Source organism: Protomyctophum bolini (assembly GCF_963924005.1).
Source record: "Protomyctophum bolini genome assembly, chromosome: 5".
Lineage (NCBI taxonomy): Eukaryota > Metazoa > Chordata > Actinopteri > Myctophiformes > Myctophidae > Protomyctophum > Protomyctophum bolini.
In genome coordinates this window covers 23,490,589-23,511,778 of record NC_137866.1, presented here as the reverse complement: position 1 = coordinate 23,511,778, position 21,190 = coordinate 23,490,589, and the positions used below count along the sequence as shown (strand labels likewise).

General features: G+C 40.7%; 2 protein-coding genes across 6 annotated transcripts in view; one reads left to right on the top strand and one right to left on the bottom strand.

Moving 5' to 3' along the window:
- Positions 1-16,362, bottom strand: part of rapgef3 (Rap guanine nucleotide exchange factor (GEF) 3) — a 33,205-nt gene extending 16,843 nt beyond the window's left edge. For 2 of the 5 annotated variants that reach the window (XM_080764501.1, XM_080764504.1), the window contains exons 1-2: positions 12,261-12,921; positions 6,052-6,096 (exon numbers count right to left, since the gene is read on the bottom strand). In XM_080764501.1, the coding sequence (XP_080620627.1) occupies positions 6,052-6,096; positions 12,261-12,374 (159 nt within the window). In that variant the 5' untranslated portion in view covers positions 12,375-12,921. Of the gene's footprint in view, positions 1-6,051; positions 6,097-9,959; positions 10,376-12,260; positions 12,922-13,732; positions 13,784-16,251 lie in introns of those variants that run through there. The other 3 variants (XM_080764505.1, XM_080764502.1, XM_080764503.1) reach the window with 3 other exon arrangements.
- Positions 16,363-17,091: 729 nt separating this feature from the next.
- On the top strand, positions 17,092-20,228 carry slc48a1a (solute carrier family 48 member 1a). Its single transcript, XM_080763542.1, has 4 exons — positions 17,092-17,618; positions 18,235-18,281; positions 18,555-18,675; positions 18,965-20,228. Exons 1-4 carry the CDS (start codon positions 17,489-17,491, stop codon positions 19,099-19,101), a joined length of 435 nt encoding a protein of 144 aa, XP_080619668.1. The 5' UTR covers positions 17,092-17,488; the 3' UTR covers positions 19,102-20,228.
- Positions 20,229-21,190: the final 962 nt, after the last annotated feature.

The window sequence follows — 21,190 nt, the reverse complement described above, 5'->3', positions numbered from 1 at the left end:
TGCTAAGCAGCCACTATCTGACTTCCTGCCCTTTAGCATGGAATCCCCTTTGTCAGCGATAAAACGGTTGACAAAACTACAACGGATCAATATTTAATTAATTGACCACATGGAACCCCAGCAATGCTTCGTGGTGTGAGCTTGTCGGCTGGCTATTTTCATCTAAGGGATGTTGCGCAGAAGGACAAAAGGAAGACCCTGGGGCTTTCTACTCTTAAACTCAATATATGCCATTGACTGGAGTGGTCAATGACGTATTCTGGGTTTAAGTGGTTAATTAATGATTGACTGTGGTAGACCTCATGTTTGTATCTCTTCCTCTTTCTTTGCCTTTACTTATTTCTCTTCATCACAATCTTATGATTTACAAGTAGTGTCCTGTTTGTTCTTTGCTGTCCCCCTCTCAGCGGTGTCATTAGTCAAAGCGATGCACAGCTGTGGGGAAAAGCCCAGTGGCTTTCCCTCCATACGTAGAATGTCTTATGAGTCAGTCTGTCATGATGAAGATATTGCTGGTGAAGCTAACCTACGACTCGCCTGTTGAACCTCGGCAACCTCATGGTCTCACGCAGTCTGACCCAAGCAATAAAATACCACTGCCATGTTCAAACTATGTGTGTGTGGGTCCTGTGGGAGCAAATTAAACAGGACACAGCATGCACGGTCAAAGTTCACACTTCACAGTGCTGCTCACTGATTATAATCAATAAAGTGTTGCGACCTATCTACAGGTCAGCACGCCCTTCAGCCTATCACATGCATGCAGACAGTTACAGTTATAGTTATAGTTATTCTTATTGTTATGCCACTGCCCTGTTCCCAAGACGTGTACAGATAACATCTGAACATGTCCCCAGACACCAGCTGTGCATCGTGCATCATTATGTTGTGCCCTAGCTGCCTCCCTTCCCATTCCCAGGGGACGGGGCAGACTCCCAGTAGGGGTCACCACTATTCCCAGGGGCTTGTTTTCCCCCCTGGTGGTCCCCTCAACCTCCATTCTCAGGCATGTCATGTCACTAAACCTGAAATATGGAGCTCAACATGCATCAATCTTCAACAGCTAGTGCTACTGCTGGGGGAAGGGGAAGTTCTGCATCCTGACACGCTCGCACGCACTCACGCACGCACGCACGCAATTAATATTGGGACACAAACATTACAATTGAAAGCTATATGTCTGCAACACAACACAGGTGTAACCCAAAAGCTGTATTCTGTGATTCCACTGTACGTCCACCATCTGTGGTGTACTACATGTACTGTAGATTGTTCATTGTCTGACTGTATGTGGGCCACCTAGTCATACTTATCTATGTGTTGAGAAGCTAGGCTAATTGTTCTGAGTCAGGTTACAAAGCAAACAGTGCGGTTCTCACAGGTGTGCCAGTCAATGACACAGGGTATAATACACAGTACTGACATACTGTAGATTGTTCTTCAGTGGGAGAGGTCATCTAAAATGTTGGCAGAGCCTAAGCCTATCGTGACCCATATTCTGATTGAGTGTATTTCCGCAGTTGTGTTCGATCTGCTCGTCAGATTTGTGGCTCTCACTCTATGTTCGAGTTTGTGTGGTTTGCTTACAGTAGGCCTACATACATGTAAATGTGGGTGAAGCTGTCACTCTCTCCCTCTCTGTCTCTCACTTGCTTGTCATTCAGCGAACTTTGTGGTGTGAGAAAAGAGGTCGGTTGACTCCCCCTCTCTCTGTTTCCGTCCTTTGGTTGACTCCCCTCTCTGTTTCCATCCTTACACTACCCTGTGAAATACACAGTTCATTTAACTGTGTAAAAACTAAAAATAGACCCCAGCTAAATTAACAGTGTATCATTCATTATGGAAGGAGAGTCAATTTGACCTTAGAGAAAGTTGTTTTTGCAATACCAACTCTTGTGCAGTCAGGTCAGGTCGATGCTGAATGGTTAATCACGCCATTCTGTGGCCAGTTATTTCTTGGTAGAACCGAGACCGCTGTTCTCAACTACAAGCCGTTCACTATCAGCTCAATCGCAAAACACCTGTTGCAAATGTAGAATCTATATCAGTGGAAGCAATTACATCCTTTTTCCTACTACTCTACAGATTTAGCCCAAAAGTCACACAAATTGGTATATAAGATATATACGATATATCAATGAGATGTTTCGTAATTCCATTCCGATTGGCTATGATTGATTTTCATTAAGTTTGCGGGTCCTGGGTAGCACCCCGCCTCGCACTTTTCCAGTTTTCTTTGCACTAGACGAGGTGTAAAACACACTAACTGCAGTCCTTAACCTCCAGAGTAAACTGCAAATAAAACACACTCAGCTTTGACAGCTCTGTGAAAACGGGTCACTTTTCCAGGACAAGCACGCCTGTGACGCAAAATAACAATCTCATATCTCAGCTTATCAGCTCTGCCTGTGGTCAAATAATTATGATCAAGACCTCTCACGTTTCATGTTTGCTTTTCTAACGTTAACGCCAAACTAACTAACTGTGTTTAATTTGTTTGAGTGCAACGAGAGCTCCATGGGCTGAAGTTATTAAAATTCATCCATCTTATGGAACGCTGTCAGGATGCACGATTAGAAGCTGCTACTATGTGGGTGTCTCTGGCCAACACTTGCTAAGCAACCAAACAAAGCACAGCGATGTTTGAATAAAGCAAGACCCTATGAAGACCTGCCTCCTGCAGCCTCTCTTTCTCCCATTAAAGTCTTTATCTCCATTATCCTTTCCTAAACACAAAAAAAACACACAAAAACCCTCTTGAAGAACCTTTAGAAATTAAGAGCATCCCTCTCTGCTGACTAGAACATTTACATAATGTGTTCTATTTGGGGAAATAGGGGATATAACTGAATCTTTCTTTAAAGAGATTAAATATATCTTTAAAATACATTATTAATGCTGCTTGCTCTCTGTGCCAACTTCTCTCTCTCTCTCTCTCTCTCTCTCGCTCTCTCTCTCTCTCTCTCTCTCTCTTCCTGTCTGCCTATTTTGATGGTCTGGGGGAGTCTGCAAAACCCTGTCAGAGATCTCGCTTTCCATATCAAACCCTGTTATCAGAGTCTTGAAAGTTCTTTCCTCTGCGGGTCATTCAAGGAGCTGAGATAAAGGAGTATGAGAGGGCTGGGCTGGGCTGGGCTGGGTTGAGCGAGGAAGGGTCAGGGTCAATTAGGTGTAGACCCTGGAGTGCCCTTTAGACTGCTTGACTGCCTGCGCTGCCAGGAATGTGTTTTTTTCACTTGGCTTGAGTAGTACTGGTGGCTATTATGACAACAGAAGAACAAGATCAGCAGTTTGAGAGGATGCAAGCGCTGCACTGTGAATGGTCAGCAGACACCACACTGCCATGGGACATGAGAACCAGGCTCCAACTGCATTAAACTGAAATCCTATAGAGCAGGGGTTTTCAACTGATTGTGAACCATGCAGGGACCACCACCCTGACTTAGAATCAACCTGGGGACCACTGTTGTGTTGGGTGGGGATATGGTATATAAGTATAATTTCCTAATAATAATGACTCAACCAGACAATCCGCTGCACTTCCCGCTCTTGAGATGATAATTCCCTTTTTCTGTTGAATTTCTTGACCTCCAATTTGTCAGTAAATGACTACATGGACGGTCATCATAGGTCACCAGGTCATTCTTGTTTTACTAAATGAATGGTCAGGGAACACATGCAATACTTCCAGGGACCACCAGTGGTCCACGGACCACCTGTTAAAACCCCCTGCTATAGAGCGTCGCAGTCCCTCCCCCTTTCAGAACAACGAGTGGCCCAGGAAATGGTTCTCCGTTCATTTTCTCCATAGGCTTTTCCTAAAGTATTTATTTAAAGACGGTTACGCCACGGACAAAGCCAACTCGGATCGTGACAAATCATGACAATGAACACAATGTTTTGGGCCGATCAAATAATTTATAAGAAGAAAAACAACAAAAAAAGTGTTGTAACCTGCCGTTTTTTTCTACTTTCTAATTATTTGTTTGGCCCAAAACATTGTGTTTATTGTCATGATTTGTCACGACAAGAGTTCTTTAAACATCTTTAAATAAATACTTTCTGAAAAGTCTATGAGGAAAATGAACGGCGATTTCTTTTACGGGTCTCTCGAGGGGGCGGGACTGCGACGCTCTATAGCGTCCCTATTCTAATCTGCGCATGGCATAACAGGCAAAATAGGCAGAAATAGGCAAACGTTCAGGGCTTTTTAATTAGCTATTTCCGCTAATTGATGTGTAGACAAACTATATAGGGGTTTTAAAGTCATACTGTGTAACATTAATTTTAAATACCGTAGTCTTTTTGGAGACGACTCTCGTAGCTCCGTTGTCATTACATTGTTTGTTCATGTGGAATAGAGTTCTAATTTCTGCCCACAACCCGACCCTATCCGACCTGATGGACCCAAGTTTTCTCTCTCTCATTAGCAGGCAACAGTGCAGCACTAATACTATCTCTCTCTGGCACAACAGCGCCCCTACAGGTACCCTATAGTCATATACTGGTGCTCATGACCACCTAGGTACATAGGCGGACACAGACATTGCTGTTCCTTGGAGTGGTTGCACCACTCAAAAATAACAATTGGACATATCTGCGTCACTTCAGAGGTGGAGCTGCTACTTCAGAGATGTTTACTGACCCCTGGAATCCAAAACACAAAACAGTGTGTGCAAAAGTAGTAGATCACAATGTTTCGCATTGAGACACGTGAGCTTGTAGATCAGCTATTTGTGGCAAAGAGATTTGGTGTACAGTACAGTACGTATAGCCAACTCGGGTCCAGTTGACTACTGTAAGTCTAGAGGGTTGAAGTGGTTATGGAGATAACGGGACATGTTTGTGTGTCATGTTTTTTATGTGCATTTCAGTTCATTGCCGATGGTTAGATCATCATAGTCTAATTGACAGAGAACATTTTCCTTACTATCAGTGTTGCTACAATTCCCTTGATGTATTTCAATCACAGGAAAGCATTGGACTGGCATGCCTCCATACAGTCTATGGTTGCCAATGCCATATATATGAACCTGATTCCTATTTTGTGAAATCAGGGCGGTTGTTTTTGTTTGGTGAAAACACAGAGAACAAGGACAATGTCACAGCCACTGGAAGAAAGGGTTGTTTTCACATTCACTGATTTTACTCCAATCAGTGACGTCAACATTTTCTCAGTTTGATAGCGACAGCTTCCCTTTAAGTTACCAATCCAGCCCTATTTTACACTTCGTCACACGCCGGGCCGAGCGAAAGTGGTGAAAATAGCCTAATCTTTTGCTATTTTTGAATGTATTTGAATGACAAAGCCAAAATATCTTGCTAGAATATCTTGATACAAACGTCATCACGATGCTGATGCAACTTCAGATGTGTGTAAAATGGCATGGAGTTCATGGCCCATGTCCCATGACTGAAGCTCATTACACCCCAGAAGCGCTCAGGTTACATTTGTACACTGAAGAAGAAGGCAAAAGCAAGCACTCGGTTGAGTATTTCCACGTCATAATGTCACGGAAAAGAAAATAATACCAGCACTCGCGTAGTATCCTGGAACAACTGTTGTTGTTTGCTGTTGGGGGGGAAACCAAATAAAGCTTTAATCCTTCCAGGATACTACGTGGGTGCTGGTATTATTTTCTTTTAAGACTACATTTGTACACTCTCAGGATTTGCCTGTGTACGTATACAGTAGGTTCAAGGTTCCTGCTATCAAGAAGCGAGTCCATAAAAACAACAACACTGCTATTTTTAAATGTATGTTGCGGTGCCCGTTGGACACTGGCCAACTGTCTGTGTCCGGGACACAGACATAATACATTTCATGTTGTCACTTGTTGTAATCCTACTGACTCACCTGCCAGTGAGGAGCCCCCACTCACTGTCAACGGTTGACATCATATCCCCCCATTTGATATTGTGTCGGACTGACCACCAGAAACATAAACAACACTGTGACATAAGAACATTAGCAAGCTGTGGGAAGGTCATGTACCACTGTATGGGTCAGTAGTTTATGCAGCTCACAATGTCCACGGCACACATACACACCTGCTTCATGGTGTTCTTTGAATCCAGGGCCTCTGGCAGGGGGGTCTAAAGAGAGAGAGAGAGAACAAAGTCTGATAAATCATCAAGGCTTTTATAATGAAATAAGCCATGATATAACCTTCTTTGCTCGACAGAACTGGCCGGACTGGTTGTTCAGTACAATCTCACGGGAAGAGAGATAGTCTGTGTAGTAGCAGATATGTCCAAGCTGGAATATCCAGATAGAGATATAAATGGTTTGTTTTTCATTTCAAGACTGTTTCTCTTTGGTCTTATCCTGTGTGTCTGTCTGTGTAATGCAGTGGAGGAGTGCATACTACTGTCACTGCCATGCACTTTAATGTGGGAAGGGGTTGCTTTAAATTCCAGGCTCTCCTTTCTAACAAATGTGTGCTGCAACAGTTGTTCTCAACCTTTTTTGACCTAGTCTGGACCACTACCTTCCCATAACAAAAGGCATATCACATAATTTTTATTTCATTGTTTTATTAATATTTAACATTATTAATGAACTGAAAGTCCGTTGGGAAATAACGTTGGGGCAGGCCTGTCTAGAGTTTAAATGGACAGGTATCAGTCACAAGGGCGACATCGAAGAGGAAGGATAGATGGGGAAGGATCAACATATGGAATGTGAGATCAGGTCAGCTCCATATATGGAGATCTAATGGTTTGAGGTCAGATGTAGAGTTGCTGGCCAATATTGATGACATCAGGGATCTCCATATACAGTATGGGCTTAATATTGATGATGGATCTCCATCCCTGATGATGTCATGTGATGTCACATGCTCCATCCCTGATGATGTCACGTGATGTCATGTGACCGACCAACCACAAACTGACGGGAAATGCACGATTCCATAGTTAACTGCGACCTTTGGTCGCAATTATACGTTTAGAAATGAATTATAAGCTTGAAATCACTTGCGATCAATTATATGTTTGATACGTTTAACAAAGGTACAATATATATTTAAACATTTTCAAACATTTTCCCATGGACCACCTGTAACTTAAGTAGTGGCTGATATATGTGCTACAGCACTGATTATCACAGTTCTGACTCTGATATAGTTTGGCCTCATTTGGACTTCCTCTTTTTGCTCTGTATTGATCTCCAACTCTTTTAAAAAGACTACTGTCCCCGTTTTCCCAAGTTGACTGCTTCCTATGGACTCCGCCAGTAGAGGTGTCAGAAAAGGTGCAGCAGTCTTCTGCTAGAAGATTGCTATTTTTTCTGCACCAGAGCAAATCTGGTTAACGTGAGGGCCTTTTGTGTTTTGCTTGGAGCCCTCAGAGACTAAATGTCACTGTGCCAGTGTGCTAGCTGTTCCAAGCTCAGGTGACCAGGACAAAAGATTTATGGCACGTGATGATAGTATCTGTTGTGTGGTAAAAAAAAAAAGTGTGTCTCTGTGATATGCTTGTTTATGATGTACACTCCAGGTATTGTTTGAAGAGAATAAAAGGAAGGTTTAAACATATGCAAAAGAATCACATGATTCAAAAAGTCTGACACTCATCATTGGAGAGTTGTTATCGTCCACTCCATACTTATTACGTATTCAATCAAATATGTACGTTGTTTCTTGTTTCTATCCCAGCATGCTTTGTTCACACAGTATGGAGCTCCACCCAACCCTTTCTGTTGACAGAGTAAATTCAGTATGTTTGGTCTATTGTGCAGCTAGTCATGTCATCATGTCACATGATCTTGAGTGGTACACTGCCCTCGTTTTTAACTAGCTCCAATAATAAATAGAAAATACTCCTTCAGTACCCATTACGAGTCTGCCTCATATGTCTTGTAGAATCACTTTACAGAACTGAAAGCCCTGAAATTGAATCAGTTTTTGTTGGTTTATAATTACAGTCCAGAGACTAGCGAGGTGCAGTCTAATGTGACATTACATAATTAGGATGATTGTGTGCACCATTGAGTGGAGAAACAAAACAATGTAGACAAGCACTCATTATGAGGACCCTAGGTGAATGTGAGGCATTCAGTTCTGCTTTATCTCCATGTCTCGGCACCTCACCACCGGCATGAGGACGGAGAGAAAGTTCCCTGGCATCCTCTAATGACTGTAAAATGACCCGTAGCTTTCTCCTGAATGCATGTGTTCAGACTATAGAGCAGCCAGATCCGCAGTGTGGAGCCACTTTAACTGTCAATCTTTCATGCCAATGACAATGAGTAACAGAATCTGAGACATTTTTTTGGAAGAATGGATGTCTTTTCTCAAAACTAAACCGTGTAGGCCTAACTGTAAATTACAAAGCATAATTGCAACAGGTTTTTTAAATCAGCACTATGCAACTGTCCTCTTCTACCCCGGATTTCTACCCCAGTTTCCTGCGCAAGTGCTGGTTTTTTTTACAATTGAGCTAATAGAGTCTGCCTGCTTGCTGAGGGAATACATTGAATCTTGACCACAGAAGAAATATCCAAAATTCCGTTAGTCTAGGTGAGACATGATCTTGGCTTTGACATGATCTAAATGTCTCAATAGAAGAGCATGGAGACAAACTACAACCACCCCAAGTGTACAAGTTGTATTAACACACTCTTTAAGCAGATCTCTTTGTCTCATTGCCTTGTCACATTATAAAGAGCAATCTTCCCCGTGCAGACATGGCAAAGATGATCCTGCGTGCTAAGTAGATTAAGATGTCATGTGTGTCTTCCAGGATTATTATTCCGACCACAGACCGCATCTGGTAACTGGTAGTGTTGCTGGCCTTGTGCAAAACATGACATTGACTTTGTTTTGATATACAGTGATAGTAAACATTTTATAGTGTACTTTCTATATTCAGGTAGATATATGGGAGTCAAACGGACACACAGGCCTGTCACAGTTGCAAAGACATGCTGTTTATTACTGTTAAAGAACGGTTTTGTTTTTTAATGATACCTAAGATATCATAAAAGTTGACAGACATATTTTTTATTATTTTCAATAGTTCTATTTTATAAAGACTTTGGATATGCTTTACACTACTGTACTGTATGTCCTGTGTGTTTAATGTGAATTTCTTTGGTTAGTGGCTTGACCCATTGAATAATACATGCTATAACTCAAAGTAAATTTAGACAATAAGTGTCTTCCGGTGACCTGGACACAAAAGACTCCCCTTTGTGCATTCTGAACTACTGTAAACTGAGTTGGGGGGAATGCAGGTGAACAATAAACAATGCACTATTTATAACTTTGGTTTGATACAAACTTTGGTTGCACTTTGCTACCTTCCTGTGCACCCGTCCCACGCCCAAATGGTTAGACAATAGTGAAACTTTTCTTGACATTCTTGAGATGTTTTGGGAATGTTACTTACGTGTCATATTGGAAATCATTTTGTTAATAATAGCCCCTCCCCACGTCCTTTTGACACTCTGACAAGGTTCTTGCACTGCTCCTACAACTGACATTCGTTTAACAGTTTTGGTTAAGGCTGCTGCACAATTGGATGCTATCTCCCCAGATATTGTGCTGAAGGGTGGCTGATATATGTTTAGAACAGTCATGGCAGATGTTTAAAGCTTTCTGTTCTCACTTTTCTCCCCCTTTTTCTTTAAAAACAAAAAACAAAATAAAAAACATTATATATATATATTCTGACTCTTACCCATCGTTTTGCCATTTAGGATGTAATGTTTCTGCTGTTAATTGAACGAGGTCAATGCAGAAAAGGGGGAACAAAATAAACTATTGAATTCCACAAGAGGGAAATGAATGATGTTAACTATACTATAGCGGATGACAGACAGTCACCATCATCAAAATAGTCATCACCATGAATCAGGATTATAGGCTACCGTAGCCTATGCGGTCTAATTATCTTTTCTATAAATAGCCGCCCTATACATTCTACAGGTTTATAACTGGAGTAATTGTGCGTACCCAACTGATGCCTCGTATAGATGCAGTCCCCACGGAACAGCGGTCCGGGAAAACTTGGTAGTTATAACTCCGAAAAAGATGCATATCTTCTAGAAGATCAAAACGAATAAGTTTCCCAGCCAGGTAGGTAGATGCTCCAAGTCAGCGTCTCCAAACACTGTTACTTGAACGTCGCATACCGATAGTGAGAATCCAGTGTAACTTCACATTCCCTTGTATTTGATAGCCTACATGACGTCCGCACAGTTTAATCGGTATCTCCTCCTGGAGGAATAATATTTTGCGTCTCTTCTTCTTCATACAAAATCATAACCTGTTGTTACCTCGCACAACGTTACCGCTTGTTGTGTGAGGTCGATCTGCCGGCGTGAACTTCAGCCATGCCTCTCGGTCTCAGCTCTGTCTCAGCACAGGCGCACATTGTTGATGAAGTGCGTGTGTGTGCGTGAGCGCACCTCTTCACCTCTTTGGCAAGAAACTCCAGTCATTAAAAACTGCGGCTTCCTCAGATCATTTCTGGTCAGTTAAATGGGTCTAATTCTGGCTGACTCGCATTGTCACGCGCGTAGCCTGCATTTTATTTTTTTAATATCGTTTTTTTTTAAATTGTGACAAATCTGACAACTGAAATAAATGCAAATAACGACATTTCCCATAGGCTGTATAGCTACACGTCATTCAAGTTATATTAGATTTTCTGTAGAATACATAGTGGCGTGTTATTAAATCATGACGATTAACCACTTTCAAGTTTCAACATGGTAGGCTGTATTCCTATATGGGGCATATCAACGTATAATTGCCACAGGCATCAAGTGTGCTTGCAGATTAGCTATTGTTGTGCAGCACCATCATGATTTGAAGAAGTATATGTTGCCCTAGCCCTGAAACATGACTGCCATGATGATTATCATGACAGTCATGACGTAACTTCACCCTATTTTTGGCACTCGCTGCATTTACAAGTTTTCCGTATATATAAACATTCAGATTTCAAATATAAAGTACTCACATTTTGTCCCACGGGTGTTAGCTAGTAGCAGCCCAAACGCTAGCACTGCTGCATCCCGCGTTCTTTAATAAAAAGCATTTTTGTCCGAGCGCCCCGGCTACTTTTTTCAAACGGGGTTCGTTTGGGAAATCCACAGTTGCACACCGGGAGCGCACTCGCCTATTAGTCTGTATTGGCAGGGCGGCCAAAGTACCTATATCGAACACACCGAGTGCCACCCTCCTCCCGACCGATAGGGGCGCGTAGTTGAAAGCCAATGGGAAAATAACAGCTCGGATAAAAATGCTTTTTATTAAACAACGCGGGATGCAGAAATTCTAATCGCTGGATCTGCTACTAACTAACACCCGTGAGACAAAATGTGAGTACTTTATATTTGGAATCTGAATGTTTATATATACGGAAAACTTGTAAATGCAGCAAGTGCCAAAATAGGGTGAAGTTTCGTCATGACTCTCGTATGAATACGAGAGTCATGAATCATGGCTAATGTTGCCCTAACGCTAACCCCAGGTGATTAATAATAAGAGATGTAATATTCCTGGCAAAATATGATATTTTCTTTTAAGTACTTTAGTGCAGTCCAGTATGTGTACACTGTGTGTACACTAGTGTGTGTGTGTGTGTGTGTGTGTGTGTGTGTGTGTGTGTGTGTGTGTGTGTGTGTGTGTACACGTGTACACATTTGACCAAGGGTGCACATGCATGCATGCATGCATGCACAGTTGCACACTTATCAGGTAGCACAGCTGTCTGGCTACCCTGCAACATAGACACATGCGGGCACACAGATAAACTGTTCCAGGGACAGTCGACAGCATGCAGCCAAGGCATGATGGCCACGGTTGTTGACTGTCACTGATCACTTTAATTTTCACAGATGGTGTAAAACCTGAGTTTACCTTCTGCACACATAGCATATTGATTGATTGATTGATTGATTGATTAACAGTTTGCAGAATTACAGTACATTTCAAGCACAAACTCAATAGAAAGACTGTGAGTGGACGACCCAATTAAGCATTACAATTGTTTACAAGAGGGCCCACCTTGTTCAATTCATCAAAACATTTAGAGACGTACAAATAGACACTTCTATATAGTCAAAGAACAGAACGGGAATTCATCATAAAGGAGGTAAAAAGGGAAAAGAAACATATACAGTGAGGGGAAAAAGGGGTGGGCAATACTAGTATATGGTTTTGTGACATCCAGGTATGAGTGTGATGGTTCATCTTATTGTTGTGTGGACTTGATTGAATGTATGATTTATAAACAGATTGACTTACTTCCTCAAGCCCTGATGTCACCCGCCTGGGTCTGGGTGGATATAGGAATTCTCTTAATAATGTTTCCATAACGTCGGCGGTGTCTGTATAGAACATGGAGAATGTTAAAAACATATTTTGGTTTATTTTTATATAATATATAAAGTATATTTATTGGTTTTAACAAATTTAAGGACAACAAACACAGACATTACACAACAAGAACATAATAACAAACAAGAAAAGAAATACCATACCCAAAGGGCGAACAAGCCCCCACCCCAAAGCAGAGCACCTACTAGGGAAGAATGCTGGCATATAAGAAATCTAAGGTTGGCACGGAAAATATTTTGGTTTCTTTAATGGTCAATTAATTGGCATACAGGTAGTCTTGCGAGCCAGACTGTTGCTTCCCACATCTTTCAAATGCTGTCGTGTCGTCATACAGTACATAGCATTCGTATAGATTGTGGAATATTGGTCTGGCTACGCGAGACTATAGCATGCAGGTGATTTTAACATTGATTATACATCACACGGTAAAGATTTCCAGACGTGAGGGAAGAACCGCTCATTTCACTTGGTCTTCCACCAACAGCATTGTGGTCGTCTGTGTCCTGCAGGCTGGACATGTTATGTAAGACCTGCTTAGATCCCAGCTATTGTTCCAGCAATGGGCTGCCCTTCCTGTACAGACCTCAACAAAGTGCCATGTCTTTCCACATGAAGTACATTGGCAAGTGTAATTGTGCTGTCCTGCTTTCTACAAGCAAGTGTGCATGCATATTCCTGCTTTTCAGGTAGACCTATATGTTGAAAAGACGTTGGTGTACTGTATGGTATTATTTAATTTCCTCGCACATCTATTTCATCAACAAAACTCGATCATCCCTCACCTTTTCCAGTTATTTCCATCTTAGATGTGACCATTGTACCCCTGGAACTGTAGTGGGAGTCATGTGTACACATGATAGAACTGGCCTGCAGGGGTTATCAAACTCGTTCACATCAGTACTACCCACGCTCCCTCCCTGATTTGAATTAAAATACCCCCATAACAAACTAACATTATTCTTATAAAACTGCAAGAGAAAACCATTCGAGCATAAATATGCTATGAATGAATGGCCTCCTGAACAGACTGTGCCCATACTCCCATAGCATTTCAGAAAGTCACATGTTTGGTCAATATGTTCTATATAAAACAGCATAACATCAACTGAGTATTGCTTTGTATTCAATAACAGCTGTGCTAGTTACATTTTGTAAAAAATGGTCAATGTTTCATCATTAAACTTAACAGTAAATAATGTTTTCCCACTTTATACTTTCTTTGCTTTCTCTGTAGTAACAGCCACCTCCCCTTGGGGTACATGTACCCCCATCTGAAAAACACTTGTGATAGAAGTCACCTCCCAAATAGCAGCCATAGGAGATTCTCACAAATCAAGAAATATCCACCATTACTTGAAATAACAAACTGCTTACCCATGCAGTTGGACTTCCTTTGGGTTACAGATGGTGTATTGTTTGCCTTGTTGCGTCTGCAGAGGCTTAAAATGCCCCCAAACAAACAAATAAAGAAAACAAAAATACAATCTCAAGAAACAGTATTCATGAAACACCAACCATCTCACTGGTTCTGGTTAGTCTTGTATAGCTCTCTTGTCTTTTCTGAATGCCTCCCGGGGCGCTGTACTGTCTGCCGTTCTAAGAATGTTCACGGTGAAGAAATGCAGTTTCCCTTCTTATGACCAAAGATAATGTAAACATGTACCCGTAGGTTGACAAAGAAGAGCACATAGCTGAGATTTACGTGATATAGTATTGACTGTCATTGTGTTCTGTGCAAAGAAGAGTGATTTGTTTAGATTATTAGTTTTAATCACATCAGGAACTATAAACCGAGGGAAGCCTTAATGACTGAAGGATCTGTATTTCTTCTTAGAGGACTTTAGAGTTTAAAGTCCACCTTTAGATACCTCCTTTGTTATGCTTCTTATAATACTGATACTAGTACTGCACTAATGCTAATCCCTTCTATTATCTGCATCTCATATAAAGGTGATATGACGTCGTGCTGTGGCGTCACGCTATCATCCGTTTCTGTGGCAACAGGAACTATGTGCAAAATACATGAATCTCAAGCAGAGGAGAAAATATGTTTCGTTGCAGATTTATATACTAACTAGCCCTGAGCATTTCCACTACAAATGGACTAAAAGACGAACAACCACGCACGCACGCACACACACACACACACACACACACACACACACACACACACACACGCTCACACACACACACACACACACACACACACACACACACACGCACACACACACACACACACACACACACACACACACACACACACACACACACACACACACACACACACACGCTCACACACACACACACACACACACACACACACACACACACACACACACACACACACACACACACACACACACGCTCACACACACACACACACACACACACACACACACACACACACACACACACACGCTCTCACACACACACACACACACACACACACACACACACACACACACACACCAAAGTACTGTATAATGAGCCTGTCAAGTTACAAAACAAATGCTGCCCTCTAGTGAGCATACATACAAGAATACTCAATACTAAAGGAGTTTTCAATAAATCCTAAACAAACCAACATACAATATAATACAATGAATATAAGTGCATACATGGTATCTGCACATTTCTAAAGTTACAAATTAAATGTAATGACCTTTAAGACATTTTAATACCAAATTGGTCAAATTATCAAATATAACCCAGCCATTGTGAAAAAAAGTGATCTTCAAGCTCACAATGCCTCACACTTGACCTTGTGAGCTTGTAGTTTGGCCATTTTCACAATATTCATCTGTGGAAATGAGTCAAACTAAATGTAATGCCTAAGTGCTGCTCGTCAGGGAGGGGGTCCCCAGTTCAAATATGATTTTCTATTGGGTGTTGCAGCCTGAAAAGTTTGGCAACATCCTAATCCTATAGTGCGTGCGTGCGTGCTGTGTGCATGTGTGCAAGCTTCACTAAGGCCAGATAGCACATGTTTGGGTGGGTACAACAAACTAAGGTAGCTACATTGATTGTTGTCATTACAGTGGATTACTACTACAACACGCCACAGTCTATTTTTGAGTCTGTGACCCAGATTTAAAATGCAAGCTGTGTGTTTGTGTGGTGTGTGTGTGTGTGTGTGTGTGTGTGTGTGTGTGTGTGTGTGTGTGTGTGTGTGTGTGTGTGTGTGTGTGTGTGTGTGTGTGTGTGTGTGTGTGTGTGTGTGTGTGCGTGTGTGTTCAATTCTTCAGGGAATGGGAGTGAGATTTCCTGCATCACGCCCATGGAATGGGTTGTTTGCCAGATATATCTTTGTTTTGTCTGTCCACTGACTGGTCCATTACTGCGCGCGCGCACACACACACACACACACACACACACACACACACACACACACACACACACACACACACACACACACACACACACATCTTCCTTCCGATAAGTGTCTGGAGTGGAGAGGAAATGGAAATTTAATAAAATGCTTAATAATAAAGCCAGAAAGGATGACAGATATTGTATTCATCTGACCCCATCGGTCACACTCACTGGGGAAAGGTAGTTGAGGAATAAAGAGGCAGACAGTGTAAAAAACCCTACACCTGGCCTACAACATACTACAGTATACACTACAACCCTACACTACTATTTAGCCACAACATAAAACATTATTACAGCAACAATATTCTAAAGGATTGCAGGCTACAATATTAAAATATTGTTGTATCCATCAGGTATTGGCTTTGGCTTTCTATTTTCCACTAGAAAATAGATTTTTACAGTTATCAATTGTGGACAGTAGCCTTTTCATATTCAGTAGATGACACATTGAACTATATAGGCTCAGTACTAGAATACAATACAAAACCAAAAAAAATCACTAAAACAAAAAAACTCTTCTTACTTGAGACCTCCTCTGCCATCCTTGAAATATATATTCCACTGAGACTTCTCTTTTAGCCTCTCCTCTTATCCTGTATTATTATGTGGTAAATGATGACTGACTCACTGTGTTTGAGTTCCAGTAGTTTTAGAAACTAGCTTCCTGAATCACTGGTGAGATGAGTTAATGAGAGTGCCCTGGGGCTAGGGGTGGGGGAGACAGTTGTGATCTGTGTGGATACGTGCACGTGTGTGTGTGTGTGTGTGTGTGTGTGTGTGTGTGTGTGTGTGTGTGTGCTCTCCATTTACTACCTAAATGGAGAGTAAGAATATCTCGCAGCCGCAGCTATACACTATAACTTCTCTAAAATGATGTGGTTTCTCATCAGGATATGACTTTCCTGTATACATCTGTGTTAACATCAAGACAACCACATGAGACACTTTGACAACGATTATTTGTATCCCAGCTACCATAAATGGAAACAGTTGCCTGATTTATTATTCTAAATAATTGGACAATGGATAGCCAGTGGCCACGACTATTTCTTTCACAGTCACAGAGCAATATGATATGCACATTTTCATTTTATCATTTCCTTACCTACAGTATGCTGCTGTGGTTCTAACAGAGGTCTAGAATAGCAAAATCTCTTGAGTCCACTAGAGGCACTGTATGTGAGACTTGAGGTTTCCTCTGCGCAAAGATGTTTCCAAGCATTAGTGATAGTCAACTTAATGTGTGAAATTGCTAGTATTACATAGTTCAATTCCTCGATATCAATGAGCGCAATGGTTTGTGTCCACAATATTAACGTATTTACAGAACAGCAACGGTATAGGCTTATAAGAAGTGATTACGGTACCACTGAATACGTACATGTAAAACAACAAAGCTATATCCGCACAGCAACACAAACTCTTGCTGATTCCCCCGACGACTGGGATGTGGGATCTGATAAACACTTTATTTTACTGCTGTTTTTTAAGCGATCGAAATAACGTCATCGCTGTTTGTTCGTGCCCCTGGAAGCAATTCGTTTATATTTTTCATAAAATACTCGTATTTGTAAAAGCTGTCAGACAAGGGGATTTTTTTATGCATTTCCCCATCACCTCGGTCTAGGGATCGTAAGCCAAGGAATATTACATAATGTGTTAAGCCGCTATAGCATCCAGCACAACTTCCACAACATACTTTTATTAAACGTTGATCTTTTTGGTCAGCTACAAACAATAGGTTCTAATAGAATTTTGAAATGGGGACCAATAAAACATACATCAGCATTGCTTATGCTACCTTTGGTACGCTGGTTGGATTTTCGGCATTTTTGGTCTGGAATATTGCATATAAACAACCATGGACGGCGGCTATGGGAGGCTTGTCAGGTATAAAAACAGACTGTTTTATAAATATTTTGTTATTAGAATTAATATTCGAGTCTAGAAATGTTTAAATTAATTATTCAGTTAACATCTTAGCATTAGCATAAGACATAGGCCACATTAATAATAAAAATGTTATTTGTATTTTTTCACTCATTTTCATTGTTATTATTATTAAGCGTGGTGTAAAAAAATATATATATATCATTATTTATACCAGTCCTTATGGAATATAATTATTAGTAATAATAACTGCATTATTTGTCATTTTACTTTGGGGTTTAGCTCTTTAGGCAGTCACACACACTCAAAATGTGATCACATGATCACATTTTGAGCCTTTTAGTCTACCATACACAGTACAATGATCCTCAGGGTCCATTTGGTTACATTTGTACTTTGTAGGCTACAGTGATTTAAATTAACACTGAGGATTATACTGTGTACACAGAGTAGTGTTACAGCAAGTCTGTTGTTAGCCAAGGATCAATGATAACAAGGACTGGACTACAGTACAGATGGACATGATGAGCTAGTAAATAAATCTAGCAATTGCATATTTTCTCTTTGTTGGTGATCAATGCAAATAAAAGTCTAAACTGTTTGTGTCCCCTGACAGGAGTGCTGGCACTCTGGGCTCTCATCACACACATTATGTACTTACAGGTAAGGCTATTCCTTATCTTCTTAGCGATTACCGATTTACATAATAATAATAATTTTCTTATTTAATGAATGAATTGCCATGATTTTTTAAAATAATGTATTTATTTTCGAGTTGACTAAATCGATTAAAACCCATTTGTTGTACAAGTTCACAGCACATTGCTTCACGATGCAATGATGCCATTCACACTATTTTTGAAAATACATCATCGATTGTTTTTTTATAATCAATTCAATTGATTTGTTCAATTAATTGTTGCCCCTACTTTACAGGACTACTGGCGTACCTGGCTGAAGGGCCTCAAGTTCTTCATCGTTGTCGGAGCACTCTTCTCTGGGTTGGCTGTTGCCGCACTTATCACCTTCCTCACCCTTGCCATCACAGAGAAGCAATGTAATCTTCCTCTCCTGCTCATACAGTAGTTTCTAAATTGAATGTATAGTAGTCATGAAAAATGTAATGTGATTCGTGTTACCCTGATAATAATGAAAATCTGCTCTGAACTCTTGAAATGGCACAGATTGTATATAATGCCTTATAACGACAGGGGCTTTCATTAGAAGAGCCCATACTATATGCTCTGCTGTGTGAGCCAAAGATGACTGGATTCTTAGATAATTCTTTCGCTGATGTAGAAAAATGTTTGATTCACACAGGAATATTTCACCTTTCTGTCCCACAGCTCCGACCGACCCCAGAAGCCTCTACCTGTCTGGTGTGTGGAGCTTTCTAACCCTCAAGTGGGCCTTCCTCCTGGCCTTGTACTCTTACAGATACCGCCAGGAGTTTGCAGACATCAGCATCCTGAGTGATTTCTAAACGCCCACTGGTTTTCTACACAAGGTTATACAAAGGTTTTTGGGTGTCCAGCGGGAGCTGGTCAAAGAGCTTTTTTTGAAAAAGAAAGAACTGGAGGAAAAGCGGATATTGCTGGATAAAATGTCATATGACATTTTCTGCGTGCAGCTGCACTTGTTGGACTTGTAGAACAAGCCCTCTATTTGTCTTGTAACCTGTTCTAATCACTCATCTTTGTATATACCCGTCACAAGTCATTGAACTCTGTAAAGCGCTGATTGGAAACGGCTTAGATTAGGAGGATTGACCGCTATAGGATGTGCTTTAAATAGCAATATCTTGTCGAGCCTGTTTGAGAAATTGCATACAAAAGGTGGCTCAAATCTGAGCAACATGTGATTTATATACTTTAAGAATTGTTTTAATTCTCTCCATAATCTCATTGTCATACTATTCAAAGGGAAATTCTAATAACTGCATGACTTCTCTGGAGCTCTGACGTCATGTTGATGTCATCATATTGAATTTGACACTGTGACGTTATATTGCTGTTAACAATATATTGACCTCCAAATATGGGCTTATTTGCCTCCACTGATTTCCAGTATTACAAGTTTTAAAAAGTAAATATTTCAAAACGTATACAACATGAAAAATATCAGGGATTTGCTTCCTTTGCCGCCTGGCAGCGTGCACAATAATTTTGACTGAGCTTCAGTGGATTGCGAGATTAGCCACAGACAGACGGGCTCGGTCCTCTCAGTGCTAGTGCTGCTACGCCATAAAACAGAACGTTTTTATGTGTTCATCATACTTATAGTATGAATGTTATCATAGAGCATGTTCTCAAAGCTTGCATTTAGAAAAGCCAAAACTGACAACGTATCAATAACTTTATTGTTCTGCCGAGACTGAATATGCCCGGAGGACTGAAGAAGAGGGCCATTGTGTTCGAAGCTAATTCATACCCGACTTATCACGTCACATTGTTCTGTTGAATGTCGGGCATGTTCGTGGAGTCATTATTCATTTCTAACAAAGATACTAGAAAGTATCTCTTGCCATTCTTGATCAGAATATTGGTCTTGGCTCATTTAAAGGAATTTCACTACATTACGACAATTGTTGTGATTCATACCGTAACAGTCCACCCCCCACCCCCCTTTAATTCTGTCTGAAATGTATGGTGATATCAGACAGATGTGTTTAAGATCTGTCTAACATGTACATTTTATGCTATTCATCTTTTATTCCACTAGAGGGATACTTGCGCTATTATAGTATCTTTGCAAATTTGACATCCCTCCCAGAAAAAACAAGGATGGATTTGATAAATGATTGCACTTTAGATTTTGATATTGTTGCCATTGTTTTGCACACACATTGCTGCCATTTTGTTCCACAAACATATGTCCTGAAATATTTAATGTTCTTCATATGTCTATTTCACGTTAATGAACATTGATAAGCACGATATAGTATGCCATTTTTGTTTTGTTTATAAATCTGATAGGGTTTTGTGTCTGTTACAGGATTAATCTTTTGAATGTCATTGTTTAGTTCCGATCTACCTTTTATCATGAAATGTTGCATAAAGGTGTGTTTTTGTTTTAATAACATAAGTGAGAAGGCTGTAAAGAGATCGAAAAATATTAAAACACATTAAATAAAATGATCGTGGCCGTTTTTCATAGTTTGTACAGATTAGTACCCTTGCCAATCAGCTGTGCCATGGACCCATTTGGTACATTTTCTGCTTCCTATATTTAAAAAAAAATTCACAATAGTTTTTTTCCGATCTAAATCTTTTTTTTTCTCCAGAATTCCAGCTGAAAAGGTTCAGCACCACTGAAAGAGTAGCACCCTCACCAATCGGCTGCACAATGCAAGGGGTACGCAGTGCTTATGTATACATTTTTAACAAACTACAAATCAACCAAATGGCTCCTTATGGGTCCTTTTACACTCAGAGTTATATTAACCCTGGAATTTACTGGCTAGTTGTGAACAAGTTTATCTTAAGCTCCACCCAGAGAGGTGTGAGGTATAACTTCAACTTCATTCAAGAAGTGGACAGTGCCAGTAATCAGCACTGAACCCAAATCTTTGC